We start from the raw sequence: 20,478 nt of genomic DNA, 5'->3' as shown, positions 1-20,478 counted from the left end.
TGACTTGACTGCCGGTTATTGGAGGGAAACGATTTCCTCAACATCAATGCCAGAGTAAAACGCTGTTTTTGGATATAAATATGAACTTGATAGAACAAAAAATGCATGCATTGTCTAACATAATGTCCTAGGAGTGTCATCTGATGGAGATTGTAAAAGGTTAGTGCATCATTTTAGCTGGTTTTATGGTTTTGGTGACCCTGTCTTTGACTTGACAAAACATTACACACAACTCTTGTAAATGTACTGTCCTAACATACTCTAAATTTATGCTTTCGCCGTAAAACCTTTTTGAAATCGTAAAACGTGGTTAGATTAAGGAGATGTTTATCTTTCAAAGGGTGTAAAATAGTTGTATGTTTGAAAAATTTGAATTCTGACATTTATTTGGATTCAAATTTGCCGCTCTTGAAATGCACCTGCTGTTGATGGAGTGCACCACGGGTGGCACGCTAGCGTCCCACCTAGCCCATAGAGGTTAAGCATGTCCAGTTTAGGTCACCTAGAAGCACGAGCTCAGAAGATAGATGGGGGGCAATCAATTCACATATGGTGTCGAGGGCACAGCTGGGGGCAGAAGGTGGTCTATAGCAAGCGGCAACAGTGAGAGACTTGTTTCTGGAAAGGTGTAGAAGTAGAAGCTCGAATTGTTTGGGTACAGACTTGGATAGTAATACAGAACTCTGCAGGCTATCTTTGCAGTAGATTGCAACACCGCCCCCTTTGGCAGTTCTATCTTGGCGGAAAATGTTATAGTTAGGGATGGAGATTTCAGGGTTTTTGGTGGTTTTCCTAAGCCAGGATTCAGACACGGCTAAGACATCCGGGTTGGCAGAGTGTGCTAAAGCAGTGAGTAAAACAAACTTAGGGAGTAGGCTTCTAATGTTAACATACATGAAACCAAGGCTTTTACGGTTACAGATATCAACAAATGAGAGCACCTGGGGAGTGGGAGTGGAGCTAGGCACTGCAGGACCTGGATTAACCTCTACATCACCAGAGGAACAGAGGAGAAGTAGGATAAGGGTACGGCTAAAGGCTATACGAACTGGCCGTCTAGCACGTTTGGAACAGAGAGTAAAAGGAGCAGGTTTCTGGGCACGATAGCATAGATTCAAGGCATAGTGTACAGACAAAGGTAAGGTAGGATGTGAGTACATTGGAGGTAAACCTAGGCATTGAATAATGATGAGAGAGATATAGTCTCTAGAGATGTTTAAACCAGGTGATGTCATCGCATATGTAGGAGGTGGAACAACATGGTTGGTTAAGGCATATTGAGCAGGGCTAGAGGCTCTACAGTGAAATAAGACAGTAATCACTAACCAGGACAGTAATGGACGAGGCATATTGATATTAGAGAGAGGCATGCGTAGCCAAGTGATCATATGGGTTTGCCTTGGGCTCTGTTTCAAAATACTTTTTTTATATGACAACGGTTCCACACGTTGCTGTGACGCAAGTTGTGTGGGAAAAATACTTGTTGTATTTCATTTTGTTATATTTCATTATATTCTTAGCCTAATATTAAATAGCCTATATGTGTGTTGACTGTGGTCAGGGTAGCCTAAGTGTGTCTTGTCTGGTTAATGAACACAATATTGATTTAATGTGCATGGCACAGCCATTTAGTCTATAGGCTGCACACACCAGCAATGTTCCCTCTAAGCTGCATGCGGGCGCAGTAGCAGTCGCGCAGCTCCCCCGGGACTCCCGCACAAAATAAATATCAGCCCACAGAGAGAAGCACGAGATTGAACTTCACTGAACTTTCTTGAGCAATGGTCACCAATCGGTCAATCGCGATCGACTGGTCGATCTCCAAGGCATTCCAAGTCTATTGCCAAACATTTCTGTAAAAAACGACAATAAAGCCTTGTATTCCAAAAAGTTGCCAAAATAAATATTGCTTTTTGATGAAACATGTCAATCACAGTGTTTAGTTCAAGAGGTTATTATTGACTACTGGAAGACACATTGTCTAGATTATGTCTTTCTTTTCCTTATGGACAGACAGACAGACAGATAGAAGAGTGCCGATCAATATGCGGGCTGTCAAACCTCAATAGGCACAATGCGTGTGAGAAAAGAGAATAAAGCTCCAACATTGCTGACACAACAAACAGAAGTCTGAATCACATTTACAGTTTTTCTCAATTGTTAACATGTTTGCTGAAACTACATCTCAGGTACTCTAAACACAAAACACAAAACAATTAGCCAATTTCCCCAAACCCCACAGACATCTATTTTTTATTTATTCGCACCCGATTCAGCTGCACTGAGCGCCGAGTTGGCGAACTCTTGCCATTTTGATTGATTTCATATGTCTAAAGGTACAAACTCTGCTTTCCCGGTGGGCCCTGAAAGCAAATCAAGTGCATTATAGGCCTGCCGCAGGCCAATTGGATGTCTCAGATTACCATATACGAGGTAACGTAGCTGGCTTAAAAGCTACAGCAAAACTGATACTGTGAGATTTCAAAAAGTTTAAAACCATGACTAGAGAGACACTGTAAACAAATACAGAAAATAGCTGCTGTTTTTATGAGTGAGTTTACGTTTAAGTTGATACTCAGCACTGTCAACACTTTGTATTCAACACTTTTATTAACCATAAATTGTGCTTTTTTCCTATTTCCACTCAGCGCTACAACAAGCACTGCAGCAGTAATGAATGAGTGGGAAAGTGTATCTATAGCCTTGCGTTGTTGTTATTATTAGGAATATTTTACTTTCTCTGGTCATAGGAGTAAGAACATGAATTTGTGCATGAGGCAGAAATAATGCGGTGTGACTCGAGTTTCGCCATCAGCTGGAAGACAGTGTCCCTTTTTGGTCAGTGTTGGTGGAGTAAAGGGAGAGCAGAGGGATATTGATAGGTGGACCCTCAGTCTGCTGCGCTCTCCCTTCGCTAAGACTGACCATCAGATGCAAGCACCATCAGCCCAGTTAAATAAAAATAAAAAGCACATTATTTAAATGTATGCTCACTCAGCTGTGCTTCACAAGTAATACAACATGGATCTATTACCGGTGTGATCATGTAGCCTTCATCACATTTTGACATATATATTTTCTAAATGGCCCAAACAACAATGGGCAATTCAAGTAAAGCCAATATGCAGTGATAATGTATTGGCTATATCTTTGCGCAGAAAACTCATTGCTACAGTGTTGTTTTTAATTGATTAATGTTGCATAAGCTTAGGTTTTTTAAGTAGATTTCGGCTTGCATTTTTACTCAAAAAGTGATCTTGACTCAAAAAGGTTGGTGACCACTGTTCTGGAGTTTTCCTTGTTAACACCATCACAATTGTGATTGAATCAATGCAATATTAGTGTCACGCCCTGACCTGAGAGAGACGGTTTAATTCTCTATTTTGTTAGGTCAGGGTGTGTGGTGGGCATTCTATGTTTTGTATTTCTTTGTGTTGGGCCGAGTATGGTTCCTAATCAGAGGCAGCTGTCTATCGTTGTCTCTGATTAGGAATCATACTTAGGCAGCCTTTTCCCACCTGTGTTTTGTGGGTAGTGAATTTCTGTTTTGTATCTCGTTACCTGACGGAACTGTTTGGCTTTTCGGTTTGTTTCTTTGTTCTAGTCTTTTCATTGTTGAATAATTATAATGAACACTTACCAAGCTGCGCTTTGGTCCCCTCTCTACGACAGCCGTAACAGAACTACCCACCACCAAAGGACCAAGCAGCGTGGTCAGGAGGACTGGACCTGGGAGGAAATCCTGGATGGGGCAGGACCCTGGACAAGGCCCGGGGAGTATCGCCGTCCGCAAGAGGAGATAGAGGCAGCGAAAGCAGAATGGCGATACTATGAGGAACAAGCACGGCAACAACGGTAGCCCGAGAGGCAGCGGCCCAACATTTTTTGGGGGGGACACACGGAGAGATTGGCGAAGTCAGGGTTGAGACCTGAGCCAACTCCCCATGCTTACCGTGGGGAGCGAGTGACCGAGCAAGCACCGTGTTATGCGGTGATGCGCACTGTGTCGCCAGTGCGCACTCACAGCCCGGTGCGCTCGGTGCAAGCTCCTCACAGTTGCCGTGCTAGAGTTGGCAGTCAGCCAGGAAGAAGTGTGCTGGCTCAGCGTTCCTGGTCTCCAGTGCATCTCTTCGGCCCAGGTTATCCTGCGCCAGCTCTACGCACGGTTCTACCCCTGTTCACCAGCACAAACCAGTTCGTCCTGTGGGTAGGCATTTTCTCCATTGTTTTTGATGGTAGCCCACTCTGGTAGGCCTACATTATGATCAAATAGCCACAGTAGCCTACTTGGCCACTGTTAATACTGTAACTTAATGTGGTACAGCCTCAGTGTTCACATTAAATGTGTACTGGAAGTTGCACAGAATTTTCAAAACGTTCACGTTTGTGCTCAGCAGACCTGAAATTTGCTCAGTGCTGGAAAACGATTAGAGGGAACATTGCAGACCAGTAACAAACTCAAAATATTCCATTCTATTATAAAAAAAAGAAGGAAAAAAAAGAAGTGTTTCTTAGGACAGACTTTGGAGTTAGTCCAGCCCAGTGTCTCCAGAACTCTATGAATACCCTGCTTAATTAGTGGTTCATTGCATTGACAGAGAGAGAGAGAAACATCCTCTGTGTACAACATAAAACACCAAATAATACTTGCAGAGCAGAATTAGGACGATACCCGCTAATGATCAAAATCCAGAAAAGAAGCATTAATGCAGAACTGACAGACAAGTTCCTCTCTTTTTCCCATTTAAAAAACATTTTTGTATATTTGAGTTTAATCACACTATTTGTTGTATTATTTGTTCTGTCTTTTCTGGTGGATTAAACTGAAATTGCAACTAACTTTCTATGGCTTGTTTAAAAAATAACGATATTTCTGGGATTATTTTGTTTTCAAATAATGAAGGGAAAAAGGCCATTCTTGAACATGGGGTGAGACATTCTTACTAATTTGTAAATAAAGCCAGTTTGTTATTTAGAATTATTTATTTCAGTTTTTAGAGGGAGAGAAACCAAAAGCCCACCGTGCCTATTTTTCAGAGAATTGTCAGTCCACATGTCAAGTGTAATTGCCCCATTGTATTTACCAAAGTTCTCTCTTAACTCCAGGACCATCGATGCAGAACTCTAGTGCCAGAGAAGAGAGACTCTCAGACTGAAAACGCCTCCATTAATTTATGAAAAGATAGCTAATTTGTGCCACAGTTTAGACTACAGATAGATCAGTGTTCTAACTCCCCCTTGTGATAGTGTGGTGCCACCATCTACCACTAACGGTCGCGGCATAAGTTCGTAACTTTTAAAGGAAGAACCCCTGTATATAATTTCTTGACACATTAGAAAGAATTAACCAAAAAACTGAGCAAACTGGAATGCTATTTGGAAACTGAGCTGCACTTCTGTCAGATTACATAGACCCACAAAGAATTAGAAAACAAATACATTTTTGATAAACTCCCATATCTATTAGGTGAAATACCACAGTGTGCAATCACAGCAGAAAGATTTGTGAACTGTTGCGACAAGAAAAAGGCAACCAGTGAAGAACAAACACATTCTAAATACAACCCATATTTATGTTTATTTTTGCTTTTGTACTTCAACTATTTTCACATTGTTACAACACTGTACATAGCCATAATATAACATTTGACATGTCTCTATTCTTTTGAAACTTTTGTGAGTGTAATCTTTTCTGTTAATTTCTGATTGTTAATTTCACTTTTGTTTATTATCTATTTCACTTGATTTGGCAACGTAAACATATGTTTCCCATGCCAATTAAGCCCTTTTAATTTAATTGATAGAGACAGATAGAGACAGAGAGAGTGATGGGGGATGCTGTGATTACAGCCTGTATAGAGGAGGAATGATTGGAATGAGGACATAGTCCAGTGAGTCCAATATCACACAGAGACCTCTGGCCTGTGTGTGTGTGTGTGTACTGTACACTACACGTTCTACTATACTTGTGAGTACCAAGTGTGTGTGTGTGTGTGTGTGTGTGTGTGTGTGTGTGTGTGTGTGTGTGTGTGTGTGTGTGTGTGTGTGTGTGTACACAGGATTTACTATACTAGTGAGTACCAAACATCACCACAAGAATAGTAAACCAACAGCAATTCTGAGAAGTGCCGGTCCTCACTTGTAAAATACTATTTTTGGCATAGGGGATAGGTTTAGGGTTAGAGCTGTGGGTTGGCAGCGCACTACATTGCTGCCTGCCATAAAAAGAGGGACATTGTCTGACAGACCAAACAACCTGGACATGTCCTCTATGACATTGTTATTGTCCATTGTATGGTTATGTTAACTCTTGATTGTTGTTCTTACTGATTTCCCGTTTACAATCTTAATTATATATTTTTTAATTATGTTAATATAACTGTATCACTTAATCTACATTTGACAATATGTGACTCGTCAGGAAACTAGGCGTATGTCTCACATCACTACTTCACAGGAGAGGCATTTGAATATAAATGTAACGGCTGTCGTCGGAATGAGACCAAAGCGCAGCGTGGTAAGTGTTCATGATGTTTTATTTTCACCAAAAAACACTCAAACGTCTCTGGAGGCCCCTGACTGGGGACCGTCTCTGTAGGCTCCTGACTGGTGACCGTCTCTGGAGGCCCCTGACTGGGGACCGTCTCTGGAGGCCACTGACTGGGGACCGTCTCTGGAGGCCCCTGACTGGGGACCGTCTCTGGTGGCCCCTGACTGGGGACCGTCTCTGGAGGCTCCTGACTGGGGACCGTCTCTGGAGGCCCCTGACTGGGGACCGTCTCTGGAGGCCCCTGACTGGGGACCGTCTTTGGAGGCCCCTGACTGGGGACCATCTCTGGAGGCTCCTGACTGGGGACCGTCTCTGGAGGCCACTGACTGGGGACCGTCTCTGGAGGCCCCTGACTGGGGACCGTCTCTGGTGGCCCCTGACTGGGGACCGTCTCTGGAGGCTCCTGACTGGGGACCGTCTCTGGAGGCCCCTGACTGGGGACCGTCTCTGGAGGCCCCTGACTGGGGACCGTCTCTGGAGGCCCCTGACTGGGGACCATCTCTGGAGGCTCCTGACTGGGTAAGGTCGCTGGAGGCTCCGGACTGGGAACCGTCGCTGGGGCCTCCGGACCGGGGACCGTCACTGCAGGCTCCGCGCCATGGATCATCACTACAGGCTCCGCGCCATGGATCATCACTGGAGGATTTGTGCCATGGATCATCACTGGAGGCTCCGGGCCATGGATCATCACTACAGGCTTCGGGCCATGGATCATCACTGGAGACTCCGGGCCATGGATCATCACTGGAAGCTCTGGGCCATGGATCATCACTGGAGGCTCCGGGCCATGGATCATCACTGGAGGCTTCGTACGTGTAGCCAGAACAGGTCTCATCGGACTGGGGAGACGCACTGGAGACCGAGTGCGCGGAGCTAGCACAGGATATACTGGGCCGTGGAGGCACACTGGAGATCTGGAGCGTAGGGCTGGCACAACCCGTCCTGGCTGGATGCCCACTTTAGCCCGGCAAGTGCGGGGCGCTGGCACAGGACGAACTGGGCTGTGAAGGCGCACTGGCGACACAGTGCGTAGAGCTGGCGAAGGATATCCTGAACCGAGGAGACGCACCGGAGACCAGGAGCGCTGAGCCGGCACAATCCGTCCTGGCTGAATGCTCACTTTAGCCCGGCAAATGCGGGGGGCAGGCAACGAGCGCACCGGGCTGTGAATGCGCACCGGAGATACGGTGCTCATCACCGCAGAACACGGTGCCTGACTGGTCACACGCTCCCCTCGGTAAGCACGGCCGCTCCGCAGCACTCTCAACGCCAGTACCTCTCTCCGGAATCTTGCATCGAGCTCCTCATTCGATTCCCTGACTGGCTCTGGTTCACCCCTCAGCTCTCCACGATAAGCACGAGGAGTTGGCTCAGGCCCCAACCCTGACTCCACCAAACTCCCCGTGTGCCCCCCCCCCCCAAAAAAAAAAAATTGGGGGGCTGCCTCTCGTGCTTGCTTTGTTGAGCTAACTCCTCGTAATGTCGCCGTTCCGCTTTCGCTGCCTCCATCTCCTGCTTCGGACGGCGATTCTCCCGGGCCTTGTCCAGGGTCCTTTCCCATCTAGGATTTCCTCCCAGGTCCATTCGTCCTGACCACGCTGCTTGGTCCTTTGGTGGTGGTTAGTTCTTTAACGGCTGTCATCGGAATGAGACCAAAGAACAGCGTGGAAAGTGTTCATGATGTTTTATTTTCACCAAAAAACAGTCAAACAAAAATAACAAAAATTAAACGAAAGCGCACAGTTCTGTCAGGTACAGATACGAAACAGAAAACAACTAACCACAAAACACAGGTGGGAAAAGGCTGCCTAAGTATGATTCCCAATCAGAGACAATAATAGACAGCTGCCTCTGATTAGGAACCATACTCGGCCAAAAACAAAGAAATAGACAACATAGAATGCCCACCCCACATCACACACTGACCTAATGAAATAGAGAAATAAAACGGCTCTCTAAGGTCAGGGCGTGACAGTAAACATACATTTTGTTTTATCTAACTGCGTTTTTGGGCAGAAATGCCTTCTGGAACATGTATGAGCACAAAGTCCAGTGAGTCTAACCTCACACAGAGACCTCTCTGGCCTGTGTGTGTGTCAGCCTGAATTAGCAGCCATGTAATTATCCCTGATGTGATGCTGTTTCCGGGATTAGCTGGAAATGCAGCAATTTTCCTCAGATACCACAGAATTAGGTAAAGAGTGCTTCATCGCTGAAGCCACTTTGTGTGGGTGTGTGTGTATATGTCTGTGTGTGTGTATGCTCCTGCCTGTGTGTGTGAATGTTTGAGAAAAGTCCTGGGAATCAATCCATGACTCATTTCCAAATTCTGAATATATTTGTGCAGTAAATTGGTATAGCAGACCAAGGGGGAGAGAGAGTGTAACTATATGCCATCCTTGTAGCTATGTCTTTTCTGGATCTACTGTGACTAACAGTACAACAGCCATCCCAGCACCAAGTCTACAACGGCAACAGGTCATGTACATAAGCAACTAGTAACAACCATGAACAGCACCTTTCAATGTAAAACTCAAAACCCAAACACAATTCTTTAAACCACTGTTACATGACCATCAAACACAGACAACTAGACAGGCAAACAGCCCCTTACACAAACTCATGAAGGTGGACGCAGTCACACTCCTTTATCGAAATCTAAATTTAACTGAAGTGAAATGGCAGCCTTTAATGCGTGCATGATTGCCAGTGGGGACTGAGATTGGCAAATCAGTGTGTGTGTTTGTGTGTGTGCATGCGTGCTTATGTGTGTGTCTGTGTGGGCGATCTTTTCTGTGTGCGTGCATGTCTGAGTGTGTAGCTGGGGAGAGCAGAGGAGGGAGATGTAAATGTCAAGTGTTGTGCTTGGCTGTGTCTTATTTGAACCCACCTGGGCCTGCTGGCTCCCTCCGCTCCTCTCTCTTTCTCAAGGCAATGCTAACCCCAGAGGCACTAGGCTAAACTAGATTCTCAGTCTCTTTGTGACTCTTTTGTCACAAAGCTCCAACTTCTGACGGATAGTGTCAAGTCACCAATGAGAGAATATGATACAATTTTCACTCAGACAGATTCTGCTAGAAATATGCACAGTCTAGATCTGGCATCAAAGTCTGCAACTGACACCTAAACACCTCTGCTGTGAATTTTCTCTCATTTTATGTTTCAGCCATTTTTGTTGTACATAAACGGATAAGCATCAGCTGATGGAATCAAAATGTCGGTGTTTCTTTCTGCTGTGCGCATACCCGCGGCAGGGTACTCACCATGTAGGAATTGATGGCCTCTCTGTCCAGCTCTTGGCTAACGGACACCTCTCCAGTCAGCCTGTTGATGGTGAACACCCCCTTTGGGTCCTGATCTGCACCCGACCCAGTCATATGGAAGATGTGGTTATCCTCCATGCCTGACGACATCACCTGGAGCAACACACAATAAAGTAAAACAAGTAGTCATTAGCAAACTGTCAATGCTAAACGATAACTGACTGTATTTCTCCAACAAAAAATATGGATTGTGTATTCATTACATATGTATTCAAATAAGGCAAAATCTTCCAAGCAAACGTCCCATTGACGTCAAAACATGAAATATTGAGATGAGAATATGGTTTGGCCAGATGTCTAATCAGATGTGTACTCACAATAAGCTAGCAAAGGCATCAACATCCACAGGTCCCAGCAGGAGAAGGCAGGTTAGAGACAAAAGAGATCAGAGCATGTTAGATTCACACTGTACTGCACACTCACATGCTCATACAAGGCTGCACATGTCAAACACAGACTGGTTTGACATGTAAAACCAGTGCTTACAGACTGGTCCCAGATCTGTGTGTGCTGTATAACCAACTCCTATCGTTGTTGTGATGCCAATCACCAAAGGAGATGGCAAGATGGCACAAACATATCTGGGACCAGGCCACAATGTCTATACTACAGGAAGATATACAGGTAACTGACAAAATAATGGAACCACTTGAGTAAATGAGGGATACAACGTTTATTGAAAGCAGGTGCTTCCACACAGGTGTGGTTCTCGAGTTAATTATGCATTTAAAATCTCATCATGCTTAGGGTTATGTATAAAAATCCTGGGCAGGCCATTATTTTGTATACCATGGCAATGCCCCCATAGGATAACAATGCCCCCATCCACAGTGGTCACTGAATGGTTTAATGAGCATGAAAACGATGTCAGCCACATGCCACTTGAACACTTATGGGAGATCCTGGAGAGGCGCCTGAGACAGTGTTTTCCACCACCATCAACAAAACACCAAATGTATTGTGGAAGAATGGTGTCACATCCCTCCAATAGAGTTCCAGACACTTGTAGAATCTATGCCAAGTTGCATTGAAGCTGTTCTGAATCGTGGTGGCCCAATGCCCTATTAAAACCTCCTCGAGTTGATTTCAGCGACCCCGCTGACATCTAATTAGCATAATACAAACGTTCCCATCAAAATCCGTCAGTTTAAACTAGAGATATCGTTTTTTTGCAATGGATGCATCTCAATCCACCACATCTGCGGTAAAAGATGACAGAGCTAGAGCGATGTTTGTCAGACCATAAGACATTCCGGAAATCGGTCTTTTCACAACATCGTCTGTAGCGTCCGAATGGTTTGGCCTACAAACTATGACCCCTCTATGGAAAATGATACTCTTACAATGGTGTTCTCCGTTTTTCTCAACAAACCCCCACAAGCATTTTGGAACTTGTCTGAAGTTGGTGCAGCCGATCTGACAATTTCTGTCTACAGCGTCCGAACAGTTTGGGCTACACACTAATATGACCTCTGTGGAAAGGTGAGACTCTCATGAACACCTACATGTCAGTTGTGTTGCTCTAGGATACCCACAGGCCTCCAAAGACATTGTCTGAAGGTCCCCTGGTACTAGTTTAAAAAAATTATGACAGTATTTCCAAAAATAAGGGGTTAAATATATGTAAAAAAAATTATTAACTTGACTATCTGTTGTTCCATGTAGTGAATCTGTTATTCACATTTGTTTGTATGGGCTAATAGCAGTAAAGCCAAATTAAACATTATAGCAAAACATTTTTTACATGTATTTCTTATATTTCAAGGGCAGTTACAGTACATGTACGTATATTCATTTAAAATACATTTATACTGTGTCCTTCAAACCACAAGGAAAACAATGGGTGGTTAGTTAATTTCAAACACAGATTAATGTTCTGCCGATTGACATTTTTCCCAAAATATCCTTGATTTCCTTTATCCCATAGATGCTGTACAATAGAACATGTGTTTTGAGGACAGAGTTATCATTTTAAAATAATTTTGAGAGTGCATGATGTCCATGATGAGAGTCTAATTTAGTTGCTACTCAAGTCACATGACACACAAAGAAAACACATACAGCACATGTATGTATAGGCACAAGTGTAATCCTGTGTCTATTTGTGTACAAGGAAGGCAGCATTTCAAGGTCATCTGTTGTTCCCGTATAGACACTGTGCTAATCCGCTGGTGGGGTTTGCTATTTAGAGCCATTGAAGTCCAGAGCCTTATAGGTCTAAGAGGAAATCCAACTGGGCCAGTGTAATCCCTGCAACAAATCTACAGCTTGTTTCAGCACTTCCCAGTGGAGAAGACAGGGGAGCAATGGATCTGCTGACTTCTACAGGTTTCAGATATACAAACAATAGATCCATTTTCAATCAGACTGCCTCCTGGAGTTAGCCCGGGGGGCGATGGATAAAGGAAGTCTTTAAACGTGTGTTGGTTCTCAAAGCCGAAGGTTACCATTACTTAGGACATTTAAGCAAGCTACCTTTTTCAGGGGCATGTCCATTTTATCAAACAATCTCTGATCCCTACCAACACTTTCTTTCAGCACTCCACCACGTTGCGGCCCAGTCCAGTGGCTAACCTAAGCCGTATATCTCGTAGGGCTGTGAATCATTGATGTTGGCCATTTTCGTCATGAACTTTAGTCCTAAGTGTCTAAGTTTTTTTGGATAAGTGTGTGCCTCCATCTCCACTACGGACGCAGAAGGAGCCATGCTCCACAGTGGGGGTAAATGGCCCCTCCCCTCTGCCTTCACCTCTCCGGGAGCTAGAAGGTCATGTCTAATGAGAGAGTGCTTCAAGCGTTCCTGGGGACTAGGGCTAAAACGCAGCCTTTCTACTCTCACTTGAAAGTGCATCTGGTATGAGGCCAGCATTCTGAGCTAGGCTCCTTCTCCTTTCTCTTCAACTCTCTCTCTCTCTCTCTCTCTCTCTCTCTCTCTCTCTCTCTCTCTCTCTCTCTCATTTCACCCCCCCACTCTCTTTCCTCTCCAAGGCTGGGTACATTGCACGTTCCACAGGCCCCCACTACTCCCTCTGTTCTCTCGCTCTCCCTCTGTGCATCTCGTTTGAAGTAGCAAAACGTCAGACTCTCAACAGTCCCAAGCCACTGGAGTATGCGGGAGAAGAAACTACAGCACCTACTCTTCATTCAGCCTTCATACATTATGTAGTACCCCTCTTTTCCTCCTCCTCCTCCTCCTTCTCCTCCTCCTGTTCTCTCGTGTGGGACGCTACCGTTCTCAAGATAGGCTCTGTAATGGCCTTCGAAGAGTCCTGTGAGATGTTGCTAAGGGAGTGATTCTCTTGTAGAATACCAAATTTATCCTTATTTCTCATATACAGTAACTACACTAAACACACACAGCTAGCGACTGCAATAGATAGAAATGTTTTAAAACAGTTATTAGGTAGGCAGAAAAACCCTGCAGAGTGAGTGGTAAACTGGGTCACATGAAAAAGGACCCAATATGTAGTCAGAGTTTGCTCATGTAACATCTTATTGAAGTAGCTATGCAGGCAGTGTGGAAGGTGTGTCAATGGGGCAATAAGTTGAGATGAATAGCAACAGGAAGTGTCATGAGGAGTTTAAAGGGTCTGTGGAGGGGGAGTGTGATCCTCTGAGCTGCTGCTGTGGCGATTCATTTCACACACATGCACGCGCGTGCACAAAAACACACACACACACCCACACCAAAACCCAATTGGCCCTCTCCATAGTCTTGACAATCCCTGTGTGGGAGCTCTAGTGGGCAAAGCTCACATATTTCTATCACCTCTCATAACCATTGCAGCCAACATGAAAGAGTGCAGGGCTCTTGCTGTAACCTGCTGATGACAGGGGTGTGTGGATCCTCTCTCCATCTCCACACAACACAACAAGAGAAGAGAAGAGAAGAGGAGGAGGGAGCTCTACACCACTGGAGCACTTTGCAGTAGTCTCCTGATAAGCTCTGGTTGGATGAATGCTAATTCTTTTCAAGTGCAATGTTGTGCATCACGCCAGTCCAAACCCATACGAAGGCTTGACTGTACACCTGACTGTGAGATCTAAAGTATGCTAATGCATGATGGCTCAGTCCACCAGCACTGTAAGACACTTCACTGACTGTAGATAAAATTCTGCCACTTAGAATTTTGGGCAAGGTGAAGTTTCCAGTAGCCTGAAAGTCAACAACAACTTGGGGCAAACAAGGCAAATGAGGAAACACAGACAGAGACGTAGAGAGCACTCACACACTCCCAGTCTCAGAGAGTGTCTTTCCGTGTCAGGGAAGAGTGGAGATGCAGACTCTCCAGTGAGCAAACAGATTGCACCAAGATGTTCCCAAGGAGCTCTTCACAGCTCTGGAATATATTCAGAACAGAACAGGAGCCACACAAGGAGTATATCTCTGGTTGCATAATAGGGGCATCACTGGCAGGCAGGTGGAGAGATTTTCTGCGGTGCTTCAGATATTCTAACATAGTCAAAGCAGCAGCTGATAATAGCAATCAGAGGCTAAGAACAGCCTGATTGTCTGCCCACTCTGCTGGTAATTAGCAGGAAGTATATGGAGGGGCCCCTGGTCCCTGGGCCTCCTGGTCCCCCCTGGCATTGAGGTGGTGATGAGCCTCGTCCTCGTTGCACAATGTCCATCCGCTCACATCAGTGGGGAAACAATGGGACAATTTGTGCCTCTGATTGGCTGTTAAGTCTTTGTTAAAGAAAATCAGCCAAGGTGTAGGTGAGGAACTTTCAGGCTAAGATGAAGATGTGACAAAAGACAGTGTTAACTCCTTTGCGCAAAGAAAGTTAAAGATACTGTAAGCTTCAGTAAATTCAGTGAAGTTATTTCCATGAAGACACAGGCAGATCTACTCAGTCTGAATTAAGCTGTGTTCTGCACTGCCCTCCAACAGCATATACTGTAGTCTCTGATAGTAAAAGTCCTACTGCTCTCCCTGAAAGGTAACCATCAGAGCATTCACAAGAGAATAATTCTATGTATATTAAATAAAACTGGAGCCTTTAATTTGTACATTTCTGTCACACCCTGATCTGTTTCACGTGTCCCTGTGCTTGTCTCCACCCCCTCCAGGTGTCACCCATCTTCCCCATTATCCCCTGGGTATTTATACCTGTGTTTTCTGTCTGTCTGTGCCAGTTCGTCTTGTTTTCTCAAGTCAACCAGCGTGTTACTCCGTGCTCCTGCTTTTTCCTTTTCTCCGTTTTTTGCTAGTCCTCCCAGTTTTGACTCTGATTCTGCCTGCCTGACCATACTGCTGGCCCTGACCTCAAGCCTGCCTGCCACTCTGTACCTCCTGGACTCTGACGTTGTTATGATTTTTTGCCTGTCCACGACCATTTTCTTGCCTGCCCCTTGGATACTAATCAATATCAGAGACTTGAACCATCTGCCTCTCGTGTCTGCATCTGGGTCTTGCCCTGTGCCCTTATACATTTCTATCATTCCTTACCATCCTGACCAGCTTCCTTCCTTTTTCTTCCAGTTCCTTCTATCGTTCACTATTTTGCTCAGTCTTTTCTCAATATCACAAATAATCATACCGTTCTGATTGAGATCTTTCTCTGAATGCATTACTGTCAACTCAAAGTTTCAATGTGACCATTAATAGAGTTATCTAGGAAACAAAAGATCAAATTCATAAAATAGCTCTTAATATCCTCTTTGGGCTAGGGGGCAGTATTTTCACGTAGGGATGAAAAGCGTGCCCAAAGTAAACTGCCTGCTACTCAGGCCCAGAAGCTAGGATATGCATATTATTAGTAGGATAGAAATATAAGTATTTGGATAGAAAACACTCAGATGTTTCTAAAAATGTTTGAATAATGTCTGTGAGTATAACAGAACTGATTTGGCAGGTGAAACCCCGAGCACAATCCATCTAGGGAAAAAATGTTTTGAGCTCAATCTGTTTTCCATTGTTTTTCTATGGCAATCCCTTTTTAATAGAAATATGCAGTTCCTATGGCTTCCACTAGATGTCAACAGTCTTTAGAAATTGGTTGATGTTTTTCCTTTCAGAAATGAAGAAGTAGCCCTGTTATTTTCATGTGTCACTCCAGGTGCACTCTAATGTTTTGGTGCGTGCGACCTGGAACGTGCTTCACTTTGTTTTCGTCCGGTATTGAGCACACTATTTCATGTCTTATATTTTATTGATTATTTACATGTTAGGATACAGAAATTTGGATTTGGAATGTTGTTTGAAATGTTTGGACAAATTTTACAGGTAACTTATTAGATACTTTGTAAGCATGTTTGGCGAGTTGGAACCGGTGTTTTTCTAAATCAAACGCGCCAAATAAATGGACATTTAGGGGATATAAAAAAGCTAATTATTGAACAAAAGGACCTTTTGTGATGTTTACGCGACATTTTGGAGTGCCAACAGAAGAAGATCTTCAAAGGTAAGGCATGAATTATATCGTTATTTCTGACTTTTGTGTAGCACCTGCCTGGTTGAAATCTGATTTTCATGTGTTGGTATGCTGGGCGCTGTCCTCAGATAATCACATGGTTTTCTTTCGCCGTAAAGCCTTTTTGAAATCTGACACTGTGGCTGGATTAACAAGAAGTTCATCTTTAAACCGATGTATAACACTTGTATGCTTTTTGAATTTTTACTATGAGTATTTCTGTTTTTGAATTTGGCACGCTGCAATTTCACTGGGTGTTGTGAAATCGATCCCGCTAAAGGGATTGGCACGCAAAGGGATCCATAGGAAGATATGAAGTTGATAGCAATAACAGTGGTGTCATGACGTTGCCCTAAACCCAGGTTTTGTTATCTCAGGTCATAAATTCCTGGCAGAAACTCTCTCCCCCTGGTCATGCAGAAAGAAGCCCCCCCGCACAGAGAGAGAACAAAGGACTTCACTTGGTCAAACTCCTAAATCCCCAAAATTAAACAATATTTCTACTTTTGACAATGTGGGAAGGGTTCGTGGACAATTATGACGAGTGTGTTTCATTTGGTGATCTCATGAAGGACAGGAAACACACATAACTGTATCTCCTAAAGTGTACATTTTCCAGCTGTCAGGTTTACATCTAAATATTGTGAAACGTATGCGATTAAACATGAAACTATTTGTGAAAAGATGTAATGTGACGTTAACATTCTAAATGAGTGTATGGACTTTCATATAAAGATTAACTTGTCAATGGCCATGCCCACATGAGCATAGACATTACGTCGGCGTCATGGACCGCCCTTTTCTACTGAAACGCATAAAACCCACTCCTGATGAAATTCACACCAGACCAAGCAAACCCTGGTGTAAGCTAAGGTTGCAAATGGTTGAATTTCTAAGACCAAAACATGCCGGGTGACACTGGTGTGTGAAGTGGTTTAAACTTCAACTCTACCAAAGGACAAGACTATACCATGTGGAGCATTGGCTACACGGCTGGAAATGGTTCAACTCTGAGACTATCAATCCCTACAGAATAAGAGCTACTCTTAGATGTATAATTACTAGTCTGCAGCTAGAAATTACGTAAACCTAGGACAAGAATACAGACAACCGCCAAAACACATATTCTATGAGAACGTTTCTGAATGGTACTCTAAAGTATCCATTCTATTAACCACAAAATACTTTGATCTTCGGGGAAACACAACCAGAGAGACTCTGTTGACTCTCTCCAGCAGACAGACCGGATTCCAACAGAGAAGATAACAACAAGTAACGGCCGTAAATATAAATTGCAATTTATTTTCGAATAAGTGGTCGTTCATGTAAAGTATTAGCAATTTCTATGAATGTAGTAATCAATGAGTTTCCCGCTCTTGAACTGCACACCTCTTTTCTTTTGTCTACCAAGCCGTCATATCGGCTTTGCCCACTAGGGACTTTTTCTTTGTATCATTGTTAGCAACCCAATGTGTAATATTTACTGTTTATGTATTTGTGATTTGATTAGTTAGTGAAAAATAATTAAGCCAATTTGTATATTGCTGATTCATAATGTATGCTAGGGTTTGTGCAGATAACCAAGAATGTTACGATGTTTGGAACAAGGTAATAATAATACATTAATGAGTGACTAATCGATCAGATATTAAAACATCTGAAGTTATATTCGAAAAATTATAGCTCTGTAAATCAACATTTTCCGTGGTGCCCTGACTTCCTAGTTAATTAAGTTTACATGATTAGTTTAGTCACGTAATAATAATTACACATACAGAATTGATTTGATAAAATAACAGTCTTCACATTTAATGATAGTAGACATGACAGTGGTCAGAGCGATAACACCTTTGTTATGCTGTAAAGTGCAAGGTGAGTACTCATATATATTACATCTCCCATAAGCCACCACAAGGCCAGTGTCTTACTGGGAGTGCAAGCCAGGGAAATCTGCTCTTTATTGCTTTTCCCCTTCTTCAAGATCATCTCATCAAAATGGATTTCACGTCACTTTGATTCATCTGGGGATCTGTATTATAGGCTGTGTGAGACGGTTTAGCCTAACATTGGCACTTTCACCATAATAGTGATGATTAACATGTAGAAAAACAGAAGGGAAGGAAGGATGGGATTCCTCCCCTACAGTCATCCTAACACAATTAACACAATCAATTAGAGTAAATGAACAAGGCCCCAGGCACCAAGCCGGCGCACTGAGCACACTGCCTGGACAACCACTTCCTGTTCTGCTCTGGAATAGTTCTAATAAATGGTAGCTAACTACACTCCTAGAAAGAGAAAGAGAGAGAAATGGAGAGAGAGACCGAAAGATACAGAGAGTGTGTATTCAGAATGAACAAAGTGCTCCTCTATTATTTTGCTGAGTTAGAGTAGGATACTGGTATTGGTATTAGTATATTTTATTAGGATCCCCATTAGCTGTAGCAAAAGCAGCAGCTACTCTTCCTTGGGTCCACACAAAACATGAAACTTGTGTATTAATGTTCGGTATTGTGTCAACAGCTCAAGGACAGAACTACATACATAAAAAAATACAAAAGGCACATGTAGCCTACATATCAATGCTGCAATACACACAAACTATCTAGGTCAAATAAGGCTGAGATGTTGTGCAGGGAGGTGTTACTTTATCAGTTTTTTAGCAATAGGAGATGGAACGGAGATCCATGCAATAATGGCTTCATATATTACCGTATGCTTTCTTGGGGCCTGTGAAAAGATCCCTGGTGGCATGTCTGGTGGGGTAAGTGTGTGTGTCACGTGAGCTGTGTGTAAGTTCACGATGCAAACAAGTTGGGATTTTCAACACAATGTTTCATATAAAAAGAAGAAGTGACTCAACTCTTAACCAAGAGAGACTGGCATGCATAGTACACTACTCCAAAAAATAAAGGGAACACTAAAATAACACATCCTAGATCTGAATGAATGAAATAATCTTATTAAATACTTTTTTCTTTACATAGTTGAATGTGCTGACAACAAAATCACACAAAAATAATCAATGGAAATCCAATTTATCGACCTACATGGAGGTCTGGATTTGGAGTCACACTCAAAATTAAAGTGGAAAACCACACTACAGGCTGATCCAACTTTGATGTAATGTCCTTAAAACAAGTCAAAATGAGGCTCAGTAGTGTGTGTGGCCTCCACATGCCTGTATGACCTCCCTACAACGCCTGGGCATGCTCCTGATGAGGTGGCGGATGGTCTCCCTAGGGATCTCCTCCCAGACCCGGACTAAAGCATCCGCCAACTCCTGGACAGTCTGTGGTGCAACATGGCGTTGGTGGATGGAGCGAGACATGATGTCCCAGATGTGCTCAATTGGATTCAGGTCTGGGGAACGGGCGGGCCAGTCCATAGCATCAATGCCTTCCTCTTGCAGGACCTGCTGACACACTCCAGCCACATGAGGTCTAGCATTGTCTTGCATTAGGAGGAACCCAGGGCCAAACGCACCAGCATATGGTCTCACAAGGGGTCTGAGGATCTCATCTCGGTACCTAATGGCAGTCAGGCTACCTCTGGCGAGCACATGGAGGGCTGTGCGGCCCCCCAAAGAAATGACACCCCACACCATGACTGACCCACCGCCAAACCGGTCATGCTGGAGGATGTTGCAGGCAGCAGAACGTTCTCCACAGCGTCTCCAGACTCTGTCACTTGTGCTCAGTGTGAACCTGCTTTCATCTGTGAAGAGCACAGGACGCCAGTGGCAAATTTGCCAATCTTGGTGTTCTCTGGTAAATGCCAAACGTCCTGCACGGTGTTGGGCTGTAAGCACAACCCCCACCTGTGGACGTCGGGCCCTCATACCACCCTCATGGAGTCTGTTTCTGACCGTTTGAGCAGACACATGCACATTTGTGGCCTGCTGGAGGTCATTTTGCAGGGCTCTGGCAGTGCTCCTCCTGCTCCTCCTTGCACAAAGGCGGAGGTAGCGGTCCTGCTGCTGGATTGTTGCCCTCCTATGGCCTCCTCCACGTCTACTGATGTACTGGCCTGTCTCCTGGTAGCGCCTCAATGCTCTGGACACTACGCTGACAGACACAGCAACCTTCTTGCCACAGCTCGCATTGATGTGCCATCCTGGATGAGCTGCACTACCTGAGCCACTTGTGTGGGTTGTAGACTCCGTCTCATGCTACCACTAGAGTGAAA

General features: G+C 44.1%; 1 protein-coding gene across 2 annotated transcripts in view; it reads right to left on the bottom strand.

Moving 5' to 3' along the window:
• LOC106573702 (cadherin-13-like) overlaps nucleotides 1-20,478 on the bottom strand; it is a 706,604-nt gene that overhangs the window by 416,250 nt on the left and 269,876 nt on the right. For both annotated transcript variants that reach the window (XM_014148993.2, XM_014148994.2), the window contains 2 exons: nucleotides 10,191-10,196; nucleotides 9,814-9,966 (listed from right to left, as the gene is read on the bottom strand). In XM_014148993.2, coding sequence (XP_014004468.1) covers nucleotides 9,814-9,966; nucleotides 10,191-10,196 — 159 coding nt within the window. The remainder of the gene's footprint in view (nucleotides 1-9,813; nucleotides 9,967-10,190; nucleotides 10,197-20,478) is intronic.

The sequence above is a fragment of the Salmo salar genome, chromosome ssa16, assembly GCF_905237065.1.
Source record: "Salmo salar chromosome ssa16, Ssal_v3.1, whole genome shotgun sequence".
NCBI lineage: Eukaryota > Metazoa > Chordata > Actinopteri > Salmoniformes > Salmonidae > Salmo > Salmo salar.
The sequence above is the reverse complement of the archived record's forward strand: the minus strand, read 5'-3'. Positions and strand labels throughout refer to the sequence as shown.